General features: G+C 35.8%; 1 protein-coding gene across 12 annotated transcripts in view; it reads left to right on the top strand.

Annotated features, from left to right (window-relative positions):
* Positions 1 to 8,480: 8,480 nt before the first annotated feature.
* Positions 8,481 to 19,663, top strand: part of neo1a (neogenin 1a) — a 224,080-nt gene continuing 212,897 nt past the window's right edge. For all 12 annotated transcript variants that reach the window (XM_056233182.1, XM_056233176.1, XM_056233175.1 and 9 more), the window contains exon 1: positions 8,481 to 8,957. In XM_056233182.1, the coding sequence (XP_056089157.1) occupies positions 8,885 to 8,957 (73 nt within the window). In that variant the 5' untranslated portion in view covers positions 8,481 to 8,884. The remainder of the gene's footprint in view (positions 8,958 to 19,663) is intronic.

The raw sequence follows: 19,663 nt of genomic DNA, 5'->3' as shown, positions 1-19,663 counted from the left end.
GAGGCACAAATCAAGAATTGGTTTTGAATTTGTGGCAGGCAGTTTTTGCCCCCCGCTGTGCTGTGGGACGAGTCGCCGGCACATGCGAAGCCCCCTGGAGTGGCGAGAGACGGACGACACACTTACCATCATTACGGTTCTGATTTTTAAAAATCTTCAACCCAAATGCACTGTTAATTCTCTGCTTTGAAGTACTTTCAAGTTAAGACACATTCCAGGATTTACTGTTGGGAAATTTCTTTTCTTTAAAATCATATTCATAAGCCACCCTGAGAAGGAAAGGGATTTATGTCAAAAACTCTGCCATGTTCTAGCATGCAGTGCCAGTCCAAAGTGAATTGTCCCTCAGGAGAGACATCCACGGAGACGGAGAGTCTATTGCTGACAAACACAGACCTTATCGCATGTAGTCTGTTTTAAAAATGATATAGCACATGCAAAAAAACATTATTGAAAGTTATATCATTTGCATATTCAACAGCGTATACTAAACGAGGCAAGAGTGTAGAGTTACATTCAAGATATTTTAAGGTATGAAGAATTTTTTTTTCAATAAAAAAACGTTTAAATATGTACTTTTGGTTATCAAAGATGAGTTTTAAGGGATAAAATGATTGACTACAGGGGGACTTTAATACTTATTATACTCATATACGCAAACTGAGTGTTTTCAGAGACTTAACTGTATGTTAATTACAATTTAATTAAAATGTATTTTGACCCACCTAAGCACTTTAATGTAATTTCTTTTGAAACTTGTATGTCTGTAGGCTATATATAATGTCAGTGCTGGGCTACTGATTATATGTACACTGTAACAAATTGCTGTAGATTCTACAGCAAAATTCTACAGAAATGTATTGTTTTATCATTTTACAAGTTATTACTGTAATTCGCAATGCATTATGGGTCAAAAAGAGTATTACAGTTGTTAACAGTATATTTCCCTATCAACTGTAAATTGATTTACAGGTAAGAGGTGTTTTCACTGTAGTTCATACGTTTTACAACAATTTACTGTGATGTGGCATTATGGGATTGCGCGGGCTGAATACAGGTTTGAAAACTGGTGGACTGGAGCAGGGCAAGAAGCGCTGAAGATAAAAGGCACTATTTACAAAATTTTTGGTAAGTTAACTTAAATGTACGTCCATAAATATTACAATCTAATGTATTACTTAATGCTGTTTGAGCGATTCATATTTTGAACAGAATTCATCATGTCAGATTTTATCGACTTGTTAACAACTGCGTGTTATCAGGACATTTAACGTTAGTGTGATGTAAAAGTGTTTGATTCCAATATTAACGTTACGTTTATTTAGTAAAGGAATGTGTCTTTAATTTTAAATTTCTTGTTTCAGGCGAGGCATAGAATCGCGACGGCGCGCGCCATAACAGTGGTGAGACGAAGCTGAACTGTTACAAGGTAAAACCATCGTAAATGTTATGACGAATGCTGCTGTTTGTTACAGTTTTATTCGCAATCCGCATATATTTGCTCTCAAGAGAGTATTTTTAGAGAATTTGCAGTTTCCAAGACAAGACAAATCCACTGAAGTGTTGGTGAGAAAAAAACTAGTAACGTTAGGCCTATACGCAGTTAGCTTTATTGACGAAAACATTAGAATCTATGATATTATTAACATCGTTGCATGCTGTTATTTTCTCATTTATTTCACCAGTTTTGATTTATTATTGAGAGCATGTAAAACCAGTGTTTAACAAAGGTCTGCGTCATAACTAAATTTAACGCAAAGCAATTTGCTGCGAACAATGATATAGGAATATGCATATGCTCTCGAGAGAGTATTTTTTAGAGCATTTGCACTTTGGAAGACAAGACATAATTACTGAAGTGCTGTTGAGACAAAACTACATACAGTAAATACGCACGTGCAGTTAGCTTTGCTGATTAAAAACATTACAATATGATTTTAACATCGTTGGATGCTGCTATTTTCTCATTTATTTCACTAGTTTGCATTTCTTATTGAGAGAATGTAAAACCATTTTTACCATTTTCAGTGTTTAACAAATCCCTGCGTCATAAATAAATTCAAAATGACTGGCAAACGATTTGAAAGTTCATTTTATTTTCTGTTCAAAGTTCCCATAGTTATTGTTTTCTTAATATAACTTGAACCTAAATCTAAATGAGAAATGTATTACTGTAAATTGTGTCAACATGAGAGCAATACCATTGTAGGTTTTACTAAGCATATGAAAGGTCACAGTAATGTTCCAAACTGCTGTTTTACATGTGGTGTACCTGACTGTTCCCGTGCATTTACAAAATTTGCAGTTTCTCTTATATATATAGAGACCATACAAGTCTCGTAAAGGTTCCAGATTTGACCAAATAGACACAACACTGATTTGCCAGATTGGATTTTGTCATTTCACATGCACAACTCGGAATGACTTAATTAGGCATTTAAAATGCCATTTTGATGAGGGCAGGGGAATCTGTCTGTACTGCATTTACTGCATACTGCATTTAATTACATTTACAATTTTTTCCTTTTATATTTTTGCTTGTAGATGTCAGCAACAGCAGCTGATGTAGAAAAAAGTTCTACACTTCCAGACTCTCCGAGACTGATCGTCTTAGGTAATGTATGTTCCAAAATCTTTAAATAACTTAATACATTTTGCCTGTTGTATGTTAGCATACATTTTTATAAAGTGTTTTCTTATATTTATATTTATAAAATTCTCACTGCAACCCAGTGGATGCTGAGTATTGAGGGTCAAGTGTTTATGAATCCACACCCCAATTTTATGGCTGGAATTGCTGCTTTGTTTGCAACTTACTACAACTTTAATCTGGTGTACGAGCACGAGGCATCCTGCACAGTTGAATTTGTTCAAAGGTAACAGTTTACTTAAATATAAATGTGTATATGTTAAAGGATTAGTTCACCCAAAAATTAAATTTCTGTCATTAATTAACTACTGACCTTCATTCATTTTCGGAACACAAATTAGGATATTTTTGATGAAATCCGAGAGGTTTCTGAACCACACATAGGCAGCAAAATCATTGCAACTTTCAAGGTCCAGAAAGGCAGTTAAGACATTGTTAAAATAGACCATGTGACTACAGTGGATCAACCTTAATGTTATGAAGCCACGATAATACTTTTTGGGTGCAAAACCCCCCCAAAATACTGACTTTATTCAACAATCTCTTCTCTTCTGTGTCAGTCTCTGACGCTGTTAATGTAATAAACACAGTGCAGCGCTTCCAGGTTCTACGTTAGAACAAAAAGTATTCTCATCACTTCATAACATTGAGGTTGATCCACTGGAGTTACATGGACTATTTTAATGATGTTTTTACTACCTTTCTAGGCCCTGGAAGTTGTAATGACGTTGTGGTCTATGTGTGGTTCAGAAACCTCTCTGATTTCATCAAAAACATCTTAATGTGTGTTCATGAAAATGAATGTAGGTCAGTCGTTAATTATTGACAGATTAATGAGTAATTAATTACAGAAATGTCGTTTTGGGGTGAACTAACCCTTTTTAGTATTGCAGCGAATGCTTATTGTAAAGTGGTATATTTTCAGTAGTCTGCACGTGATCCTAAAGCTTCTGCTTGTGTTTTTCTGACTAATTTTTGTGCAGATGTTTTGTTGGAATCAACCCATCCACTGGTACCAAGACAGTCAAAAAAAAGTGGAAAGACCTCAGAGAAGAGGAACAACAATACAATCCTCATGTGTCTACTCTTCTCAGAAGGCTAATGGACTTTGAGTTGTTAAGCATGTAAGTTGTCAAATGTATATAAAAAAAAACTACAGGAGGAGATGTCTATACTTACACAAAATGTAAAAAAGTACTTTAAATTAAAATGGTTTAAATGTTTTTAGAGAGAATGTTGTCAATCACCATTGTTGTTTATCACAAACATTTATACCAAAAATAATTTAAAAAAAGGCAGAAATGTGAGTTTTAACAGGAGATGTGAGTTAAAGGGTTAGTTCACCCCAAAATGAAAATTCTGTCAGTAATTACTCTCCCTCATGTTGTTCCAACCCCGTAAGACTTTCGTTCATCTTCGGAACACAAATTAAGATATTTGTGATTAAATCTGAGAGCTGGATCCCTCCTCACACATGATCAGCGTTGGCCAATAGTGAGCCTGCGTGTGACGTACAACACAGAAGCGCTGCGCTGTTACACTACGTGAAATCTCGAGGTCCACAGAGAAGGAAATGAATAGTTGAAATAAAGTCGTTATTTTTGTTTGTTTTTGCGCACAAAAAGTATTCTCGTCGCTTGATAAACTTAAGGTTGAGCCACTGTAGTCACTCAGACTATTTTAACGATTTCTTTCATAACTTTTCTGGGCCGGCAAGTTACGATCCCTTAGAAACCTATGGAGAAGTGATCCAGCTCTCAGATTTAATCACAAATATCTTAATTTGTGTTCCAAAGATGAAGGAAAGTCTTACGGGGTTGGAACAACATGAGGGTGTGTAATTACTGACAGAATTTTCATTTTGGGGTGAACTATCCCTTTAACCATAATGCCATTCTGTTGGTTGAGCTTAAAGGAATAGTTCGCCCAAAAATGGAAATTCCGTCATCATTTACTCACCCCCATGTTGTTCCAAACCTGTATGAGATTCTTTCTTCTGCTGAACACAGAAGATATTTTAGATATATTGAAGAATGTTGGTAATCAACAGTTGATGGTAGCCATTTACTTTCAATTGTCTGGTTACCAAAATTCTTTGAAATATCATATTTTGTGTTCAACAGAAGAAAGAAACTCATACAGGTTTGGAACAAATTGAGGGTGAGTAAACACAATGATGACAGAATTTTCATTTTTGGATGAACTGTCCCTTTAACTTTTATTGAACCCAAAATCTTGCTTTTAAGTCTTACAAGTTATTTGTAGTTATTTTGTGACTGATTTTGAAAAGATTTTCTGTACTTGAAAAAGTAAAATTGTTGTTACCAGTCTTGCAGTTATTTGCTTAATATTTTAATAAATATTTTTCGACAACAGCTTTGACTTTGTGTTTGTTTTTTAAAATGTTTATTTTAATGCATTTACATCAATATAATAAAGTACAGTTTACTGTTAAAATGATTCTTTTCAGCTTTTTAAATGTTAAACTATTACAGCATCTTCTTGAATTTTGTGGGTATTTACAGGATTTTATGGCAACTTTATTGCCAGGTTAATACTGTACTTTAGTGAAATTACAAAAAATTGCTGTAAAATATATTTACAGGATTTTATTGGCAACTTTATTGCCAGGTAAATACTGTACTTTAGTGAAATTACAAAATATTGCTGTAAAATAAAATACAAGTTTAATTCAATGTTACTGTAAAAAAACTATAAATTACTGTATTTCATATACAACAATTAACTGTAAGTTGCTTTACAGTATTATACTGTAATCAATTTTACAGCAATTACCAACATTTTTACAGGACTTTATTGCCAACTTTTTTGCCAGTAAATTCCTGTAAATTCTACAGGAAATTTTTTACAGTGTAATCTGGATTACTGTCACATTTAGAGTTTGGTCATGTTTAGAGTTTGCTTTTGATCTCCTTCTCTGTTCTGTTCTTGTTCTGGTAATTGGGTTTCTCTGCCTGTTAGTCTCCTAGGATACAAATGGTTTGATTAAATTGTCACATGTGTTTCACGCTTCTTTGATTGGTTTGTTCTGTCTGTGAGTCTTTAGTTCTACGTCGTGTTAAGTTGGTTGTTCTCTTCCTGTTCTTGTGTGTTATGTGATGATTTGAGTTTGTTTGTGAATCTGCACTTCAGCTTCAGATGAAACCGATCATGTTTCATAACTTTCATCTCTGCTGCAACCAAAACGTGACAATTACGTGATTAGAGTCCAAACATTGCATATTGAATCAGCTCAACACATTAATTATTATTGGAATTATCACTCAGTGAGTCATTTAACAATGCAATACTGTCTTTTGAAGGCTTTTTTTCTTCTTTCAAGCACATTTTTTTATTATAATTTTTCATATTTAAAGTTTTTTAGCTTTTAGCTTTTCCGTGGCAACCCCATGCAGTTTCTACAAACCCCAGTCTGGGAAACCCTGACGTAATGTAATGTTTTAGGCACTTTTCTTTCTCTTTGTATTTTTATATCAATATGGTGCAATATTATCCTATTCAATTCAATGTGATAAATGAGGTAGGTCAAAAGTAATCTAAAGTAGTCTGATTATATTACCTAAAAAGTGTAATGTAATGGATTATGTATTAACTTTTTGTAAACTAAGACATTTTTTTTTAAAGAAGAAGAGTGACATAGAATACACTTGGAAAGAGGTGAGTATGAAATATCCACATAAAAAAGCTCAGAAGGTAAAGATATATGAATCTGCATCAGTCAGGATGAGTCAATGAACTGTAATTCTGGCCGCAAACATGGTGTCCATATGGCTTATGATGTCCCAGTATCCACAACCAAATAATCTGTCTTAAATTAATAAGGCTCAGTGCTTACAGTGATCAGATTAATTCCGCCAGCGTTTTCTAAACCTGTATTAATCCCTGTAATCCTCCGCAGTTTCACTGCCAAGTGCTTTAATCCTTCAGCCACCAAGTGAGGACAATTCAAAAGTAGCCATGAAGACATAACATTCGGTTCTGTCCATCATTACAACTTTCATGCTTTCACCTCTGTGTAAACAGGAACAAATACCTAATCAAGTTTACACATCCCAAAGGTTTAAGCTAATCAAGAGAAGTGTGTTGTTGAGATATCACTATAACACCTGGCGCCTCATGCGTGCATCCTGCAAAGTTCACCACACAAATAACGTGAAGTACACTAGAGGTGAGTAATAATTACCAATGCATGTTAAAAAGGATACTACTGAGGTGAGCATGCATGCGGTTAATGTGAGAATTATACCTAATATCCTGATCAAAACCCAAAGATGAAATAATAGACATACAACATTTCCATCACATTTCTTTACAAAACAGAACATTTATTTAGAGAAATCAGTGCACTATCAAAAAAGGACCATAAAATAATGCTTTTTAAAGACTATTTTAATAGCATGTAAAATACTGTACCTGTATCATGTTCTGTACCACTGTCACCTTCTTGTAAATCAGTAAATCTGCCAGTAGATGGAGCTCTTCTAAGAGACTGTTCCCAGAGCAGATCTGACCAGGTGTTGCATTTATCACTGGCAGTTGAATGGATTTTTGTAAACACTGTTTCTATCAAGTCTAAAAAAAGGGTTGAGGACCAAAAAGTAAAAAAAAAGGCTTTCCAATAAAAATGTAATAAAAATAATTTAGAAAGAATATTTAAAATATGAATGTTGGTTATTATCATCTGCACCACACTGAAAAAAAAATTTAAAATTTACTTTTTAATTTTTTTTGTACATTTTTTTTTGCATAGGCGATTTTATTTTTGCATATTTGCATACACATATTTTTTTAAAGTAAGTTTCACACATGGAATTAAGTAAAATCTACTTAACTAGGTTAAGTAAAATTAAGTACATTTAACTTCGCAGATAAAAGTTTGTTAAGTAATTCTTGGCTTAATTCAGTGTAATATTGTTTGAGTAAAATGTACTTGAAACAGAGTATTGCAAAGTAAACTTCAATATATGTTTTAAAGTGTATGCTTTATTTAGAACATCTAAGTAAATATAGCCTATTGTGTTGTTGACACATAAATAATACATAATAATACAGCTGGAAAACGGTGAAAATGCAACCTTATTAATTATTCATGCCCCAGTGCATTATGGGGACTCCAGTATCAGAAAGTTTATTAGGTTAATTTTAAAACGTTTATATTTACACTTTAATTCCTACAAGCTTAAATTGAGTACTAATATAGAATTTACTTTTTGACGTTTTTTTATTCTTGCCTGAACTAACTTATTCAGGTAGAAATTACATTAGAATTTGTATCAGTGGAGTTACAGTTTCATATAGTATTTGGAAGCCTGTAATAAATTATTTCAGCTGGCAAACATCATATATGACAAGCCTGTAAGTGAACGCAACATAACTTCTGTCATTAACTAACAAATTAAAAAATATTAGTTTGTGACATATTGATTGTGTGTTTTTTAACTCAAGAACTTGAGCGTTTTCCAACTGGATTCCTTAATGTTTGTTCCACCAGAGATGTTTAACAAATCATTTTAAGTTGATACATTTAAGGTAGGCTAAGTCTGAAATTATGTTTTAAAAGTATATATTGAAAACAAAAAGGTTCTTTAAAAAAAACACCTGATCAATGTTTAGGTGGATCTTTTGTGTGGTAGGCTATTTAAAAAATATATTTTAAATATCTTAATATGGATTTGAATTTGAAATAAATCCTTAAATTGTTCAAATTAGCCTATAAAGAGACTGAGGGGAAAATAAAAAACCCATTCCAGGCTTTTGTAATGGCCATGTCAAATGAATCCTGATCCCTTTCAGTTCCGGTTCCGGTTTTTCCAGGTTCCTATCTGAATTCCTGCTGCTCTCTTTCTCTCTCTCTCTCTGAGATCAGTGAAAAAATATCTCCAACCGTCCGGACTCTCTCTCTCTCCCTTCACCTTTACACATTATGTCTGCACTGACGCCTCTCATTTCGCTATTCTCCAAATCGGCTTTGGTTTAAATCCCGCAAATATGGATTGACTTTGATTTTACTCGTCGGTCGCCTGTTGAAGTTTTGAAGCGGCGGATCGTGTCTCTGCTCAACGAGCTTCATGTTTCCTTTGGCAACTTTCGGAAGTAACTCGTTCCGGATGCGTTGTTCACACTATTGAACTGATCCGTGCGCGCGATCAGGGGGATTTTAAATCGGGATCGTGTCCGAGGCTTTCCACACTTCTTTTATTCGTGTTTAAAGTGATGGCGGAGCGGGGAGCCCGGCTGCTCCTCTCTCTTTTCTGCCTCACGATCACACTTTCACATGCTGAAAAAGGTAAGTCTGAGATTAAAGAGCATTAAAACTTTCTGCGGTGCGACCCGCTGCCTGTTTCTCTTCAGTGTGAAATGAGTGTGTGACTATTTTCATCTGAACTAACTTGATTTCATCCAGTTCATCGAACACACACCGTTCAGACAGCCTCATAAATCAAAACATATGCGAAATATCTCTCATATTTGCTCTGAAAAGGCTTATTCACTGCAAAGGTGTGTTCTGCATTAACACATTTTCACCTGAATGGAAAACCTCATTCCTTCGTCAAATGGAAGCAAGGAAATGAGCCTAAATCTTAATTATCAAGTCTGTGGAAATCAGTGTTTTTTCCACGCACTGTTGGAGTATCATATGGCTTAGACACTGTCTCTGTAAGAAATAGATCTTTTGCATCATAATCCTAGATATTTTTTCCTGTAAAGTTGCCTGAAGGCGAATAGTGCAGTTGTTTTTGACCGCACACTTGAAAGAAAAGAGATAATGAATTTTATAATATCTACCATGTTTATTTTGGTGTGTGTAGAATTCTGGGTTGAACACATGAAAATTAATTACTTTCGCCTCCTTGAAACCAAGCAGAAAACATACCTAGGACAAAAAAAATATTGCTTATGAATATAATGCTGTCTTTACCCAACTGAAGCGGCACTGTATAACCAGAAAAGATGCCTTAATGCTGCACAGAGGTGGCATAAATGCATTTACACTGACATTGCAATATCTGTAATATTCATATGAAACTATTTTTAAAATAGGAATATGAATATAGATAGGCTACATAAATACTTAACATGATGAAAATTTCAAAGTTTAAGATTGCACTTCACTTACACAGAGCCAAAGCAGCATCAGAGGTTGCTTTGATGCAGGGTCACAGCTACCTTTTTTTTTTTTTTTTGGTAAGGTTTTATTTGCCATTGCATTGAATTCTTGCACATAATATTGAGCCGGATATGGAATACAGTGCACAGAAAATGGAGCTGTGTAAATATGCCTTTAGAGAAATGGGTATTTTTGCTTCAGCATAGAAACTGAATCTTTTGTTAGTTTATTAATCATCTTTGTTCATGAGGTGCACATTTAATTTGCACGATCATGCATCATTTAACTCCTTCATTGGTATTGGCAACATGTTTTCACTAGTTTGTGCTTGTTTATTAGGCTCACGTACGATGAAAGCGGGCCGTAGTGGAGTTTGCGGCTGGGCTGTCTTGCGTGCAGAGGCTGATGAAAGCTGCTCTGCTGCATGAAAAGCAATGTGCTGTGGTGAAAAATCACAGGCTTTGCTGGAGATCAGTACAAAAGAGAGGAATGGGGGGCTGGGTGGAACGGGCAGACTCTGTCTGGAAAGTAATAAAACCAGGAGATTAAGGGGGGAACAGGGAGTTCCTTTGGGAGTTTTGATTGATTCCAGAGAATTGGACCTACATGCGGAGAGTGAGTTTCAAGTTACTAATTGTGGGGTCCCCATCTGAAAATATGTGTTTATTTGAAACACGTTTTTTGAGGTCCTGAAGCACACAAATGCGAACCATAAGCAGTTTCGTGAAGATTGTCACCTACATCCCGCCGATAACAGCATTCCAACTTTTCGTTGTTCTGGAAAGGATATGGGCATGTCTTGAAGTTGTTGTTTTTTTGGGGGGGGTGGGGGGGAAGTTGTCATTGCATCCAATTTGCATCCCATCTTATCTGCATAATCCTGCTGGAAGAGAACTGTGCTGATGGCTTCCCTGCGGACAATGTAAACAGCATGCTAAACTGTATAAACACCCTCACTACCTTGTCTGCAACCACTCAGCGATGTAAGAGATCTGCTTCCTTCGTATCGCACTACATTGCACAGACCTAAGCAAGACCTGAACAAAAGGACAGTGTTGTACTAACATGGATAGCGTCGTCCTCCCCCCCCCCCCTGTTCTGTAGGCTAGTACCTGTTTATTAAGTTAAGTTAGGCCTGTTTTCACAGACAGGATTAGGCATTAGTTCAATTAAGACATTTAAGTAGCTTTAAAAAAAAAACATTACTGGTGCGCTTGAGACAAAACAATGGCACAGACGGGATTTTTTTAACTTTGTCGGCTGAAGACCCAAGTTTGTTTTGAAGAGGAAAAACGTCCCAAGCACAATGTTCTCTCACCATTCCTGAACACAAACTGAGACACTGAGTTCGTGTTCAGGAAGTTTAATTACCCAAATTAATTTACCCAAACTTAATTTTCAAATTTCGGCTAAATGAAACCTTTCGGTTTCTGTTAAAAACGTAGTATTGGTGCATAACTATTACAATAAAGGTACTAAGGCAAATTGTATGCTAACAAAGTGCTTTTTTGCATGGGCTGTGTTGTATTTTTGCTTATTTACAGTATCTGGAGAGAGATATTTTAATCATAGATACATGGATGCCCTTTTTTTTGTGGAAATATTCCATCAGCACAATAGCTTGTTTTGGTCATATAGCTGTCCATTGGATTATAATCATTACCCAAAGTCATCATTACTGTTGCAGCTGCATGTTTTCAGATGTCAGGGAACAAAGAGGATCAATATCACAGTAACAAATTAAGTATTGTCAGCAATTGAATCTCGCTGGAAATAGGGCGTCACAATAAGCTCCAGCTGAGAGATCTTGCCTTCGATGTTCTTTATTCATTTAGATGGACAATGGGCCCTTGGCTAATCGCCTAATGTGCAAATGAAGGCTTGATAAAATGGATTATGATTGATGGAGTTATTTGTTTATTGCACTAGCTGCAAAAGTGCTGGTTAATAATTTGACCTCATATTTGTCAACATTTGATTTGGGTTTCTTTGTGGGAGAATCACAGCCTTTCAGTGTCCATGTAATAAGCGATATTGGTATGTTTGGAATGGCATACTACTTAGTATTTCATATTACATATTGCTTTGCATGGAATGGATGATACTTTTGCCAAAATAAGGAGGCTGCATAATATTATACCAGAATGCAATGCACTCTTTATGACCTTCCATTTAGAAAGCAAAAAAAAAATCAGGCAATATCGTCTCTTGTTTCTTGACTCATCATTAGATCAGACAGTGAAATGACTAAAAATTGAAGTCTAAAATAGGCATATTTTGTTTCTGACGACTGAAAGTCACATAGTGAGATCATCTGGCAACTATTTAGCATGCTACGGTTTGAAATGTTCAGTGTTGCATGCCGTTTCAATTATTGTTTAAAAAAAATAGTACAGTATGTAAGCTGAAGTATTCCATTCCCAGCTGGGCTTGATTGGCTGTGTCAGGAATCCCTAACGTCAGCACAGGCTATTCATCAGCATTTCTTTTTTTGGTGGCCTCTAAATTGAGGTATGAATGGTTAGCGCTACTTGTGAAAATTTGAGTCCATTTATTGAAATGGGGAGCTTCTGCTGTATGAGATTTCTGGCCAACCCTGCATGGTCAATTCTGCTCCATTACCATCAGTAGTGTATCATTATGTTACTGAGTGCACTATTTTAGTGTAGCATTTGAGAAAATGACCAGTCTACGCAAATACACACGAGGTAGCGGATGGCTTTTTGTTGTTGTTGAAGGAATTCCGATGAAATGGTCATACCTAAGGAATGTTTGCTGGTCAACACCCTCGTTTGGGATCTGAGTGGTTGCCGTTCCCAGTGGATCTCTGTTTGCGGGCAAATTCTCTTGCCAGCCTCAACAGCTGGAGAAGATTATGATGCATGTGCGATATGAATGCTCGTGAAGTGAAGCAAAATCCAAATCGAGCTTCTGATAAGCCATTTCGTAGTGTCTCCCTCTTGGTGTTATTGTTTTGGCCCTAGCTAATCTAGAATTATGCTAATAATAAATGGTGTTTAAATAGCTCCAAACAAACAGCACTATTAATATTTCTTATACTTGAACAATCCCCTCGTTTTAAGCATCATTTCAACTTTAAATTGCTTTAAAGTTATTCTATAGACTCAAATCATAATCCAGTATATCAACTGATATATGCAACAATTATGCATGCTCATATTTTTACATTACCTTTGCATCTATATTATCTTTTAAAACACAAAAAATGTAATAACACAGTTTTTAACTGATCTCGAAATGAATATCCATTTGTGATGCCTAAATTTACTACATTTTATTTCTAGTGTTTTTATGTTTTATTATTATTAATATTTCCCTAACTCTCAAAATACTTGGTTTGAGGTGGGCAAACTTAAATTAAACAAATTAGTACGAACTACTTTTATGAGTATGTACTTTTGAGTTCACATTTTAAGTGATCTGAAATTTTACTAATTTTTGAGTTAATTGAAAAGGGAGAGTAAATGCTTTTGCAAGCTACAATCTTTGGAGAAAAAAACACGACTTTCTCAGCTTTTTCTTTAAAATGTTTTTATGAAGCTTACCCACATTTAAGTGTTGTTAAAAAAAGAATGCATGAAGCTATTTATTTATTTATTTATTTTAAAGCAGAGGTTCTTTTCTTTCTTTTGATATGTTTGTTCAGATATACAACAAAATATTCTGGGGGCCATGAACATTTTCAGAAAATGATTAAAAATGCTGGCGGTGGCTGTCAACTTTTTTTTCTAAAATGCTGGCGGTAAAAGAGTTAATATCAGTGGATCGCTTAACTCAAAGCGATCCACTGATATTCCCAGTGGATCGCTTCCCGAGTCAATCCCGAGTCAAATGTAGGGCCCGAAATCTTATAGTCATGATGGTGAACCATTAAGTGACCCAGAATGCAACTTTTCACAATTCTGTTTGGCATATTTCACAGTCATTACCATACCACTGATACCAAATGCTGACCTAGAGCAAATATGAGCTCTCGATTGGGGGAAACCATTTTTTTTCCCATGTGGAAAACTGCATGTGGCTCTGATCACTGCTCAGTCCAACTGAAACCCATGTTCTGCTGACCCAAATTGTTCAAATGTTAAGCTTTCGTTCTTCTTCCTGAACATGCACTGCCATGTTTATTAGTGTTGTTCTCTCCCTATCTTTCTTTGCTGCTTTTGAAGCCATCATGAAATGGGGTCTGCTTTCTTTATGGCCTGTTTTGTAGCATTTCAGTTAATCAGGAATCGTGAAAGGACCAGTCGTTACAGTCTCCACACACCTGCCGAATATGCTGACAAGCTAACTTGTTTCTCTTTTTATTTGGTTCCCCGTTCTCAGCAGCAAAGGTTATATGTGAGTAATGGCTGCATGAACTGATATCTGTGCCAAGCATCCCGACAGACTAAAGCTGTGAAACATTGAAGGTGATTGAATCACCCTGTTGTTGTTGCTCATTGCTTAAACGCTGATGACGGCCCCTACGGGGGCCCTTCCCTCACGGCTCTGTATAAAGGTCTCATAGTGTGGCCTGTGGAAGTATCACTGAAGACGGATTGTGAATAAGCTCAACGTCAGTGCCAGTCTGCATGAACTCGGCTTGTGGCTCTTGGCAGCTCAACCTTCGCTTAAGATCTTCTCGACACGCCATCCTCCGGTTGGCTTCTGGTTTATCGCAAAGGGCTCGCCATACCTTTCAGCTCGAAAAGCAAACACTCCTTCCTTTGCTTAACCAAGGAAGTGAGGAAAATGGAACATTAAACAGTGCATTTTTTCTTACATGTAAACTAGTAACCTATTTTCCATACGCCACTAATCATTAAAGCTGTACTTACTCTGGAAATTTTACATTTTAATATCATTTACATGGTTCAAAATCCATATAGCTTCCACAAAACTTGAGTAATTTATACTTATTTATTTTTCTATTACAATGAATGTGAAGTGGAGCTTTCATGCTTTGAAAAACTATCGACGGAAGCGTATTGCATTCACTTGAAGAAAAAAATCTACTGTTTTTTTTTATTAATGAGTTAATTATCTCAGAATTACGAGATAATTTTTCATGGAAAAAAAGTTTTTGCTCTGTTATTCTGAATTAACGAGTTAATCGTCTCAGAATTACACTATAATTTTTCATATATATATTTTTTTGCTCTGTTTTTCTGAATTAACGAGTTAATTATCTCAGAATTACAAGATAATTTTTCATGGAAAAAAAGTTTTTGCTCTGTTTTTCTGAATTAACGAGTTAATCATCTCAGAATTACACTAATTTTTCATATAATTTTTTTTTTAATTTTAATTTTTGAGTTAATTATCTCAGAATTACAAGATAATTTTTCATGGAAAATTACCTTGTAATTCTGAGATAATTAACTCGTTAATTCAGAAAAACAGAGCAAAAAAAAATTCTATGAAAAATTATCTTGTAATTCTGAGATAATTAACTCGTTAATTCAGAAAAACAGAGCAAAAAAAAAAATTTCTATGAAATATTATCTTATAATTCTGAGATAATTAACTCGTTAATTCAGAAAAACAGAGCAAAAACTTTTTTCCATGAAAAATTATCTTGTAATTCTGAGATAATTAACTTGTTAATTCAGAAAAACAGAGCAAAAACTTTTTTTCCATGAAAAATGATCTTGTAATTCTGAGATAATTAACTTGTTAATTCAGAAAAACAGAGCAAAAACTTTTTTTCCATGAAAAATGATCTTGTAATTCTGAGATAATTAACTCGTTCATTCAGAAAAACAGAGCAAAAACTTTTTTTCATGAAAAATTATCTCGTAATTCTGAGATAATTAACTCGTTAATTCAGAAAAACAGAGCAAAAACTTTTTTCCATGAACAATTATTTCGTAATTCTGAGATAATTAACTCGTTAATTCAGAAAAACAGAGTAGATTTTTTTTCTTCAAGTAAATGCAATATGCTGCCGTAACTATCCAAGATTTTCAGTAATTAATGACTCAAATTTAAGTTTGTTTCTCAGTCTAAGCTATCATTTGGCTTCAGAAGGCTTGGAAAATATAGCAAGAATTGAATGGACCACTTTTATGACACGGTTATGTTTCTTTTGAATTAGCATTTTGCACGTGAAGCTTGAAATCTTCTGTCCTGATTGGTTGAGAAAGGGCAAACAAAACAAGCTTCACTTCGTCATTGAAAAAATATATACATACATTTATGAGTATTTATTTGACAAATAAAAGCAGGATTTGTCAAGGTTTTCACTGGTTTTTCCTGAATATGTCTGTTATAATGCTAATTATGTATTTCAAAACATGAAATGAGTACAGAATCTCTTAGCCTATAGGTTACATCATGTGCTGTAAATACTGTATATCTTGGCTGAAATGAGTCTTTGAATGGTCTGAAGTAGATTGAGTTCTGCTCTTTATGTGTTCATTCCTGAACCTTTGTAGAGATAATGGATGTCAGAGAATCATAAGGAACTGTGCATTACTTACCTTCCACTGTATTGTACATTATGGACAGTTCATCAAGTTCTCTGCATTTTTATGAGGTAAGTCAGTTTGGGTGGCTTTGTTCTAGGAGGTTGCATTTATAACTTGTAGGTGGTCTTGCAGCTGCAGTGCATGCAAGATGAGATATAAAGAATTTCCTCCCAATGGTTAGGAGTGACGGGAATGATAGACACCAGCTGCCCTGGGTCCCTGACCTCAAGATTTGACCTCTGACCCTGCGATGGATAAATGCAGCTGGAGAAAAAAGCCAGGGAAGTAAGATAAAGCCAGAAAAGCACCTGCGGAGTAGGCTTGACATTCCAGCACTGGATCCTTGGACACGTGTCACATGATCCCAGCGAGCGTGTCCGGATGGGATGGGGGGGATCATTAAGGAGAGGCCAGCTGTTACTGTATATGCCTAATGAGCGCTTTTATGGAAAAGACTTGATGAACAGGCACATTTGACCGGCTACCTGCGGAATAAGTACGCCTACAGAATCAAACGGTCATTTCAAAAAAAGTTTCCTGAAATAACATGATTTTTTTTCTCTCCTTTATCTAACTTTTAATTCGTTTTTCACTGATTTAATTAGTGATTTACTTGAGTGTGCACCTGAGTGTGCAACACATAGACTGTATCCCTGTCTTCACATTTTAAGCGTAATGTTACAAATTGTTGTTAAAGGGATAGTTCACTTTGAAATAAATTTTTGGTGTGTTTTAGCTTACCTCAAGGGCATCCAAGATGTAGGTGTCTTTGTTTCCACAGTAGTTTCAATTTTGATATTTTTAGGTCAAACCGTTCTTGTCTGTCAGTCATATAATGCAGGTCTATGGTCACCACCTCAAAGAGCATGCACAGAGAAGTCCAAATTACACATGATTTAATGACTATTAAATGTAAGTACACATTGATGGCCTAAGACACGAAACGAGCGGTTTGTGTGAGAAAACGAACAGTATTTATATCGATTTTACCTCTTGTAAACACAGCCACGTCCAAGTGATCTGAGGGCGCCGGCGCTTCGGTGTTTTCCGGCAAGCGCCGGAAGTGATCTCTCACGCGTGTACGTCACTCATTGTTTACACAGAACAGAGATTGTAGGTAAGACGGCTAATTAAAATGGTACTAATTTGCGCTTATCCGGGATGTTTAAACCGTCGTAAAAGAAAACAAAAATAAAACAATTGTATGAGTGACGTACACGCGCGAGAGATCACTTAAAACGATATAAATACTGTTCGTTTTCTCACACAAACCGCTCATTTCGTGTCTTAGGCCATCAATGTGTACTTACATTTACGAGTCATTAAATCATGTGTAATTTGGACTTCTCTGTGCATGCTCTTTGAGGTGGTGACCATAGACCTGCATTATATGACTGACAGACAAGAACGGTTTGACCTAAAAATATCAAAATTGAAACTACTGTGGAAACAAAGACACCTACATCTTGGATGCCCTTGAGGTAAGCTAAAACATACCAACAATTAATTTCAAAGTGAACTATCCCTTTAATTTGTGATTGTTCATACACTTGAATTATTGTAATTTTCACCTTTTTGCTCTAGAGTATATTTAGGTATCAAAAATGGTAGTAGTTAGTGCAGGATTAGGTTAGTCTGTTTTTTCAGCAAGTAAGAGTGTAGTACTTTCAACAGTTTAACAAATTTACTATTTAAATCCATTCTGGAGAATTTAATTCAGATTGCAGGTGGGACTAGGAATGAGTAAGCACTGCTATAGACCAATGCAAATGTGCCCCATTTCTCTTATGTCCTCGAAAAAGAAGCAAATGAGCTATTTGGCTAGATTAAAGAAGGCCTTTTGTGAAAACCTTCCTGGGAGTCTTTTATACACAACTATTTTTTTTTCTCATTTCTGTTGTGTCTCACCTTATAATAAGGTTTGATATGGGTAATTTGACCATTTTGGAAAATCTAGCACATGCCCATTATGTTCATCAAAAAGCAATTACAGGAAGCCACTATTGCAGGATCATTTTATGTATGGTAATTATACAAACTCTACTTCTATCTTCTGTTTCTCACCTCGAGACGTTTACACAATCACCCACTTGATGTGAATTAAGCAGAATCGTGTACACGATAACTTTATGATTGGATAATTAGCAGTTGCAATCAGATGATATCACAGTCATTACCCTTTCTCATCTTTTGAGTCTTATTTTTTGGGGCAAAATAAACACTCGTGGATGTTGAAAGCTTGAAAGATTGCTTCACTGAGGAATTCCTAATAGATCATACAATTCACCGAGCAGTGGACCGGGCCGTCCCACCCACACCACCCCAGTTCATAGTCTTACTGTCGCTGTCTGCATTCCCAGCATGGCTGGGCCAGTAATTCACAATCAGGGTGGTGTCGCATATTGCTTGCCGAAAAGAGGGGGGTCAGGGGTTCAATTGCTCCCCCTGGGTAAAGCCTTAGATACATAGTGACTGTACGGCTGCCCCACGCTGACTACAGTGGTAATTAATTTCTAATGAGGGTTGGACCGCTCGCCTGTGCCATTCTGCATTGAGCCCACGGGCTCCAGACGTATTCTTCCATGCCCCATTTGTTTAAAGAGTTTGTAATATTCTCCAGGAGGTCAACAGTTTCATTCCGCTTTATGATGTCTACTCTCCTCCAGTAATTTCTTCTAGTAGCTTTTCAACACTTTTATTTTTGATTAGATCGCAATATTGCGATATGAAAAACATTTGTCTTTATATTGTCTTTTATTGTGTGAGATGAAATGGAAGTTTTTCACTTAATCCTGGTTCTAGTTCAATAAACCCATTCTAGTTTAATTCTCTTTTTTTATATAAAGTTATGCTCTTCATGCCTCATTTCATTGCTCTTATAGTGGAAGCATGCCTTCAGCGCATTCAAGCAGTTTTAATTAAAAGTTGGTGACTTGTGTATTGTGGTTTTGGGTCAGTGCTGAAGCGGCTTGTATTGATAACATTTCCTGAGAGGAAACTATTCTGTGAAATACAGGAAGCCATTAGGAAGTCTGGACCTCACATCTATCCGCAGCCAGTAAACAGTGACCAGCTCCCTGTGTTAGCCTTATGGTGTGTTCACACCGAACGTGAATTTAATTATTTGCGCGAGTAGATTACATACAAAGACGCGAATAGACGCATCATTCGCGCCGGGCGTTGCGAATGACGCAAATTGGGCGACGCGTTTGCCGCGAATGTCTTCCGCGCAAGTTGAAAAATTTGAACTCGAGCGAATGTTCAAGCGTCTAACTAGACGCGTATTTGACGCTCTATTCGCGTTCGGTGTGAACACACCATTAGTGCTTGTGAAGATCATTTTGTTGTGAAATTTGTTGGTTATTTATGCAATGTTTTTCTTAGTAGTGTAATAAACACACACTATACCACTAG

The sequence above is a fragment of the Rhinichthys klamathensis genome, unplaced genomic scaffold (genome assembly GCF_029890125.1).
Source record: "Rhinichthys klamathensis goyatoka isolate OS25496 unplaced genomic scaffold, OSU_Roscu_1.1 h1tg000362l_1, whole genome shotgun sequence".
Lineage (NCBI taxonomy): Eukaryota > Metazoa > Chordata > Actinopteri > Cypriniformes > Leuciscidae > Rhinichthys > Rhinichthys klamathensis.
Note: the sequence above shows the minus strand (reverse complement) of the source record. Positions and strands in the feature narration are given on the sequence as shown.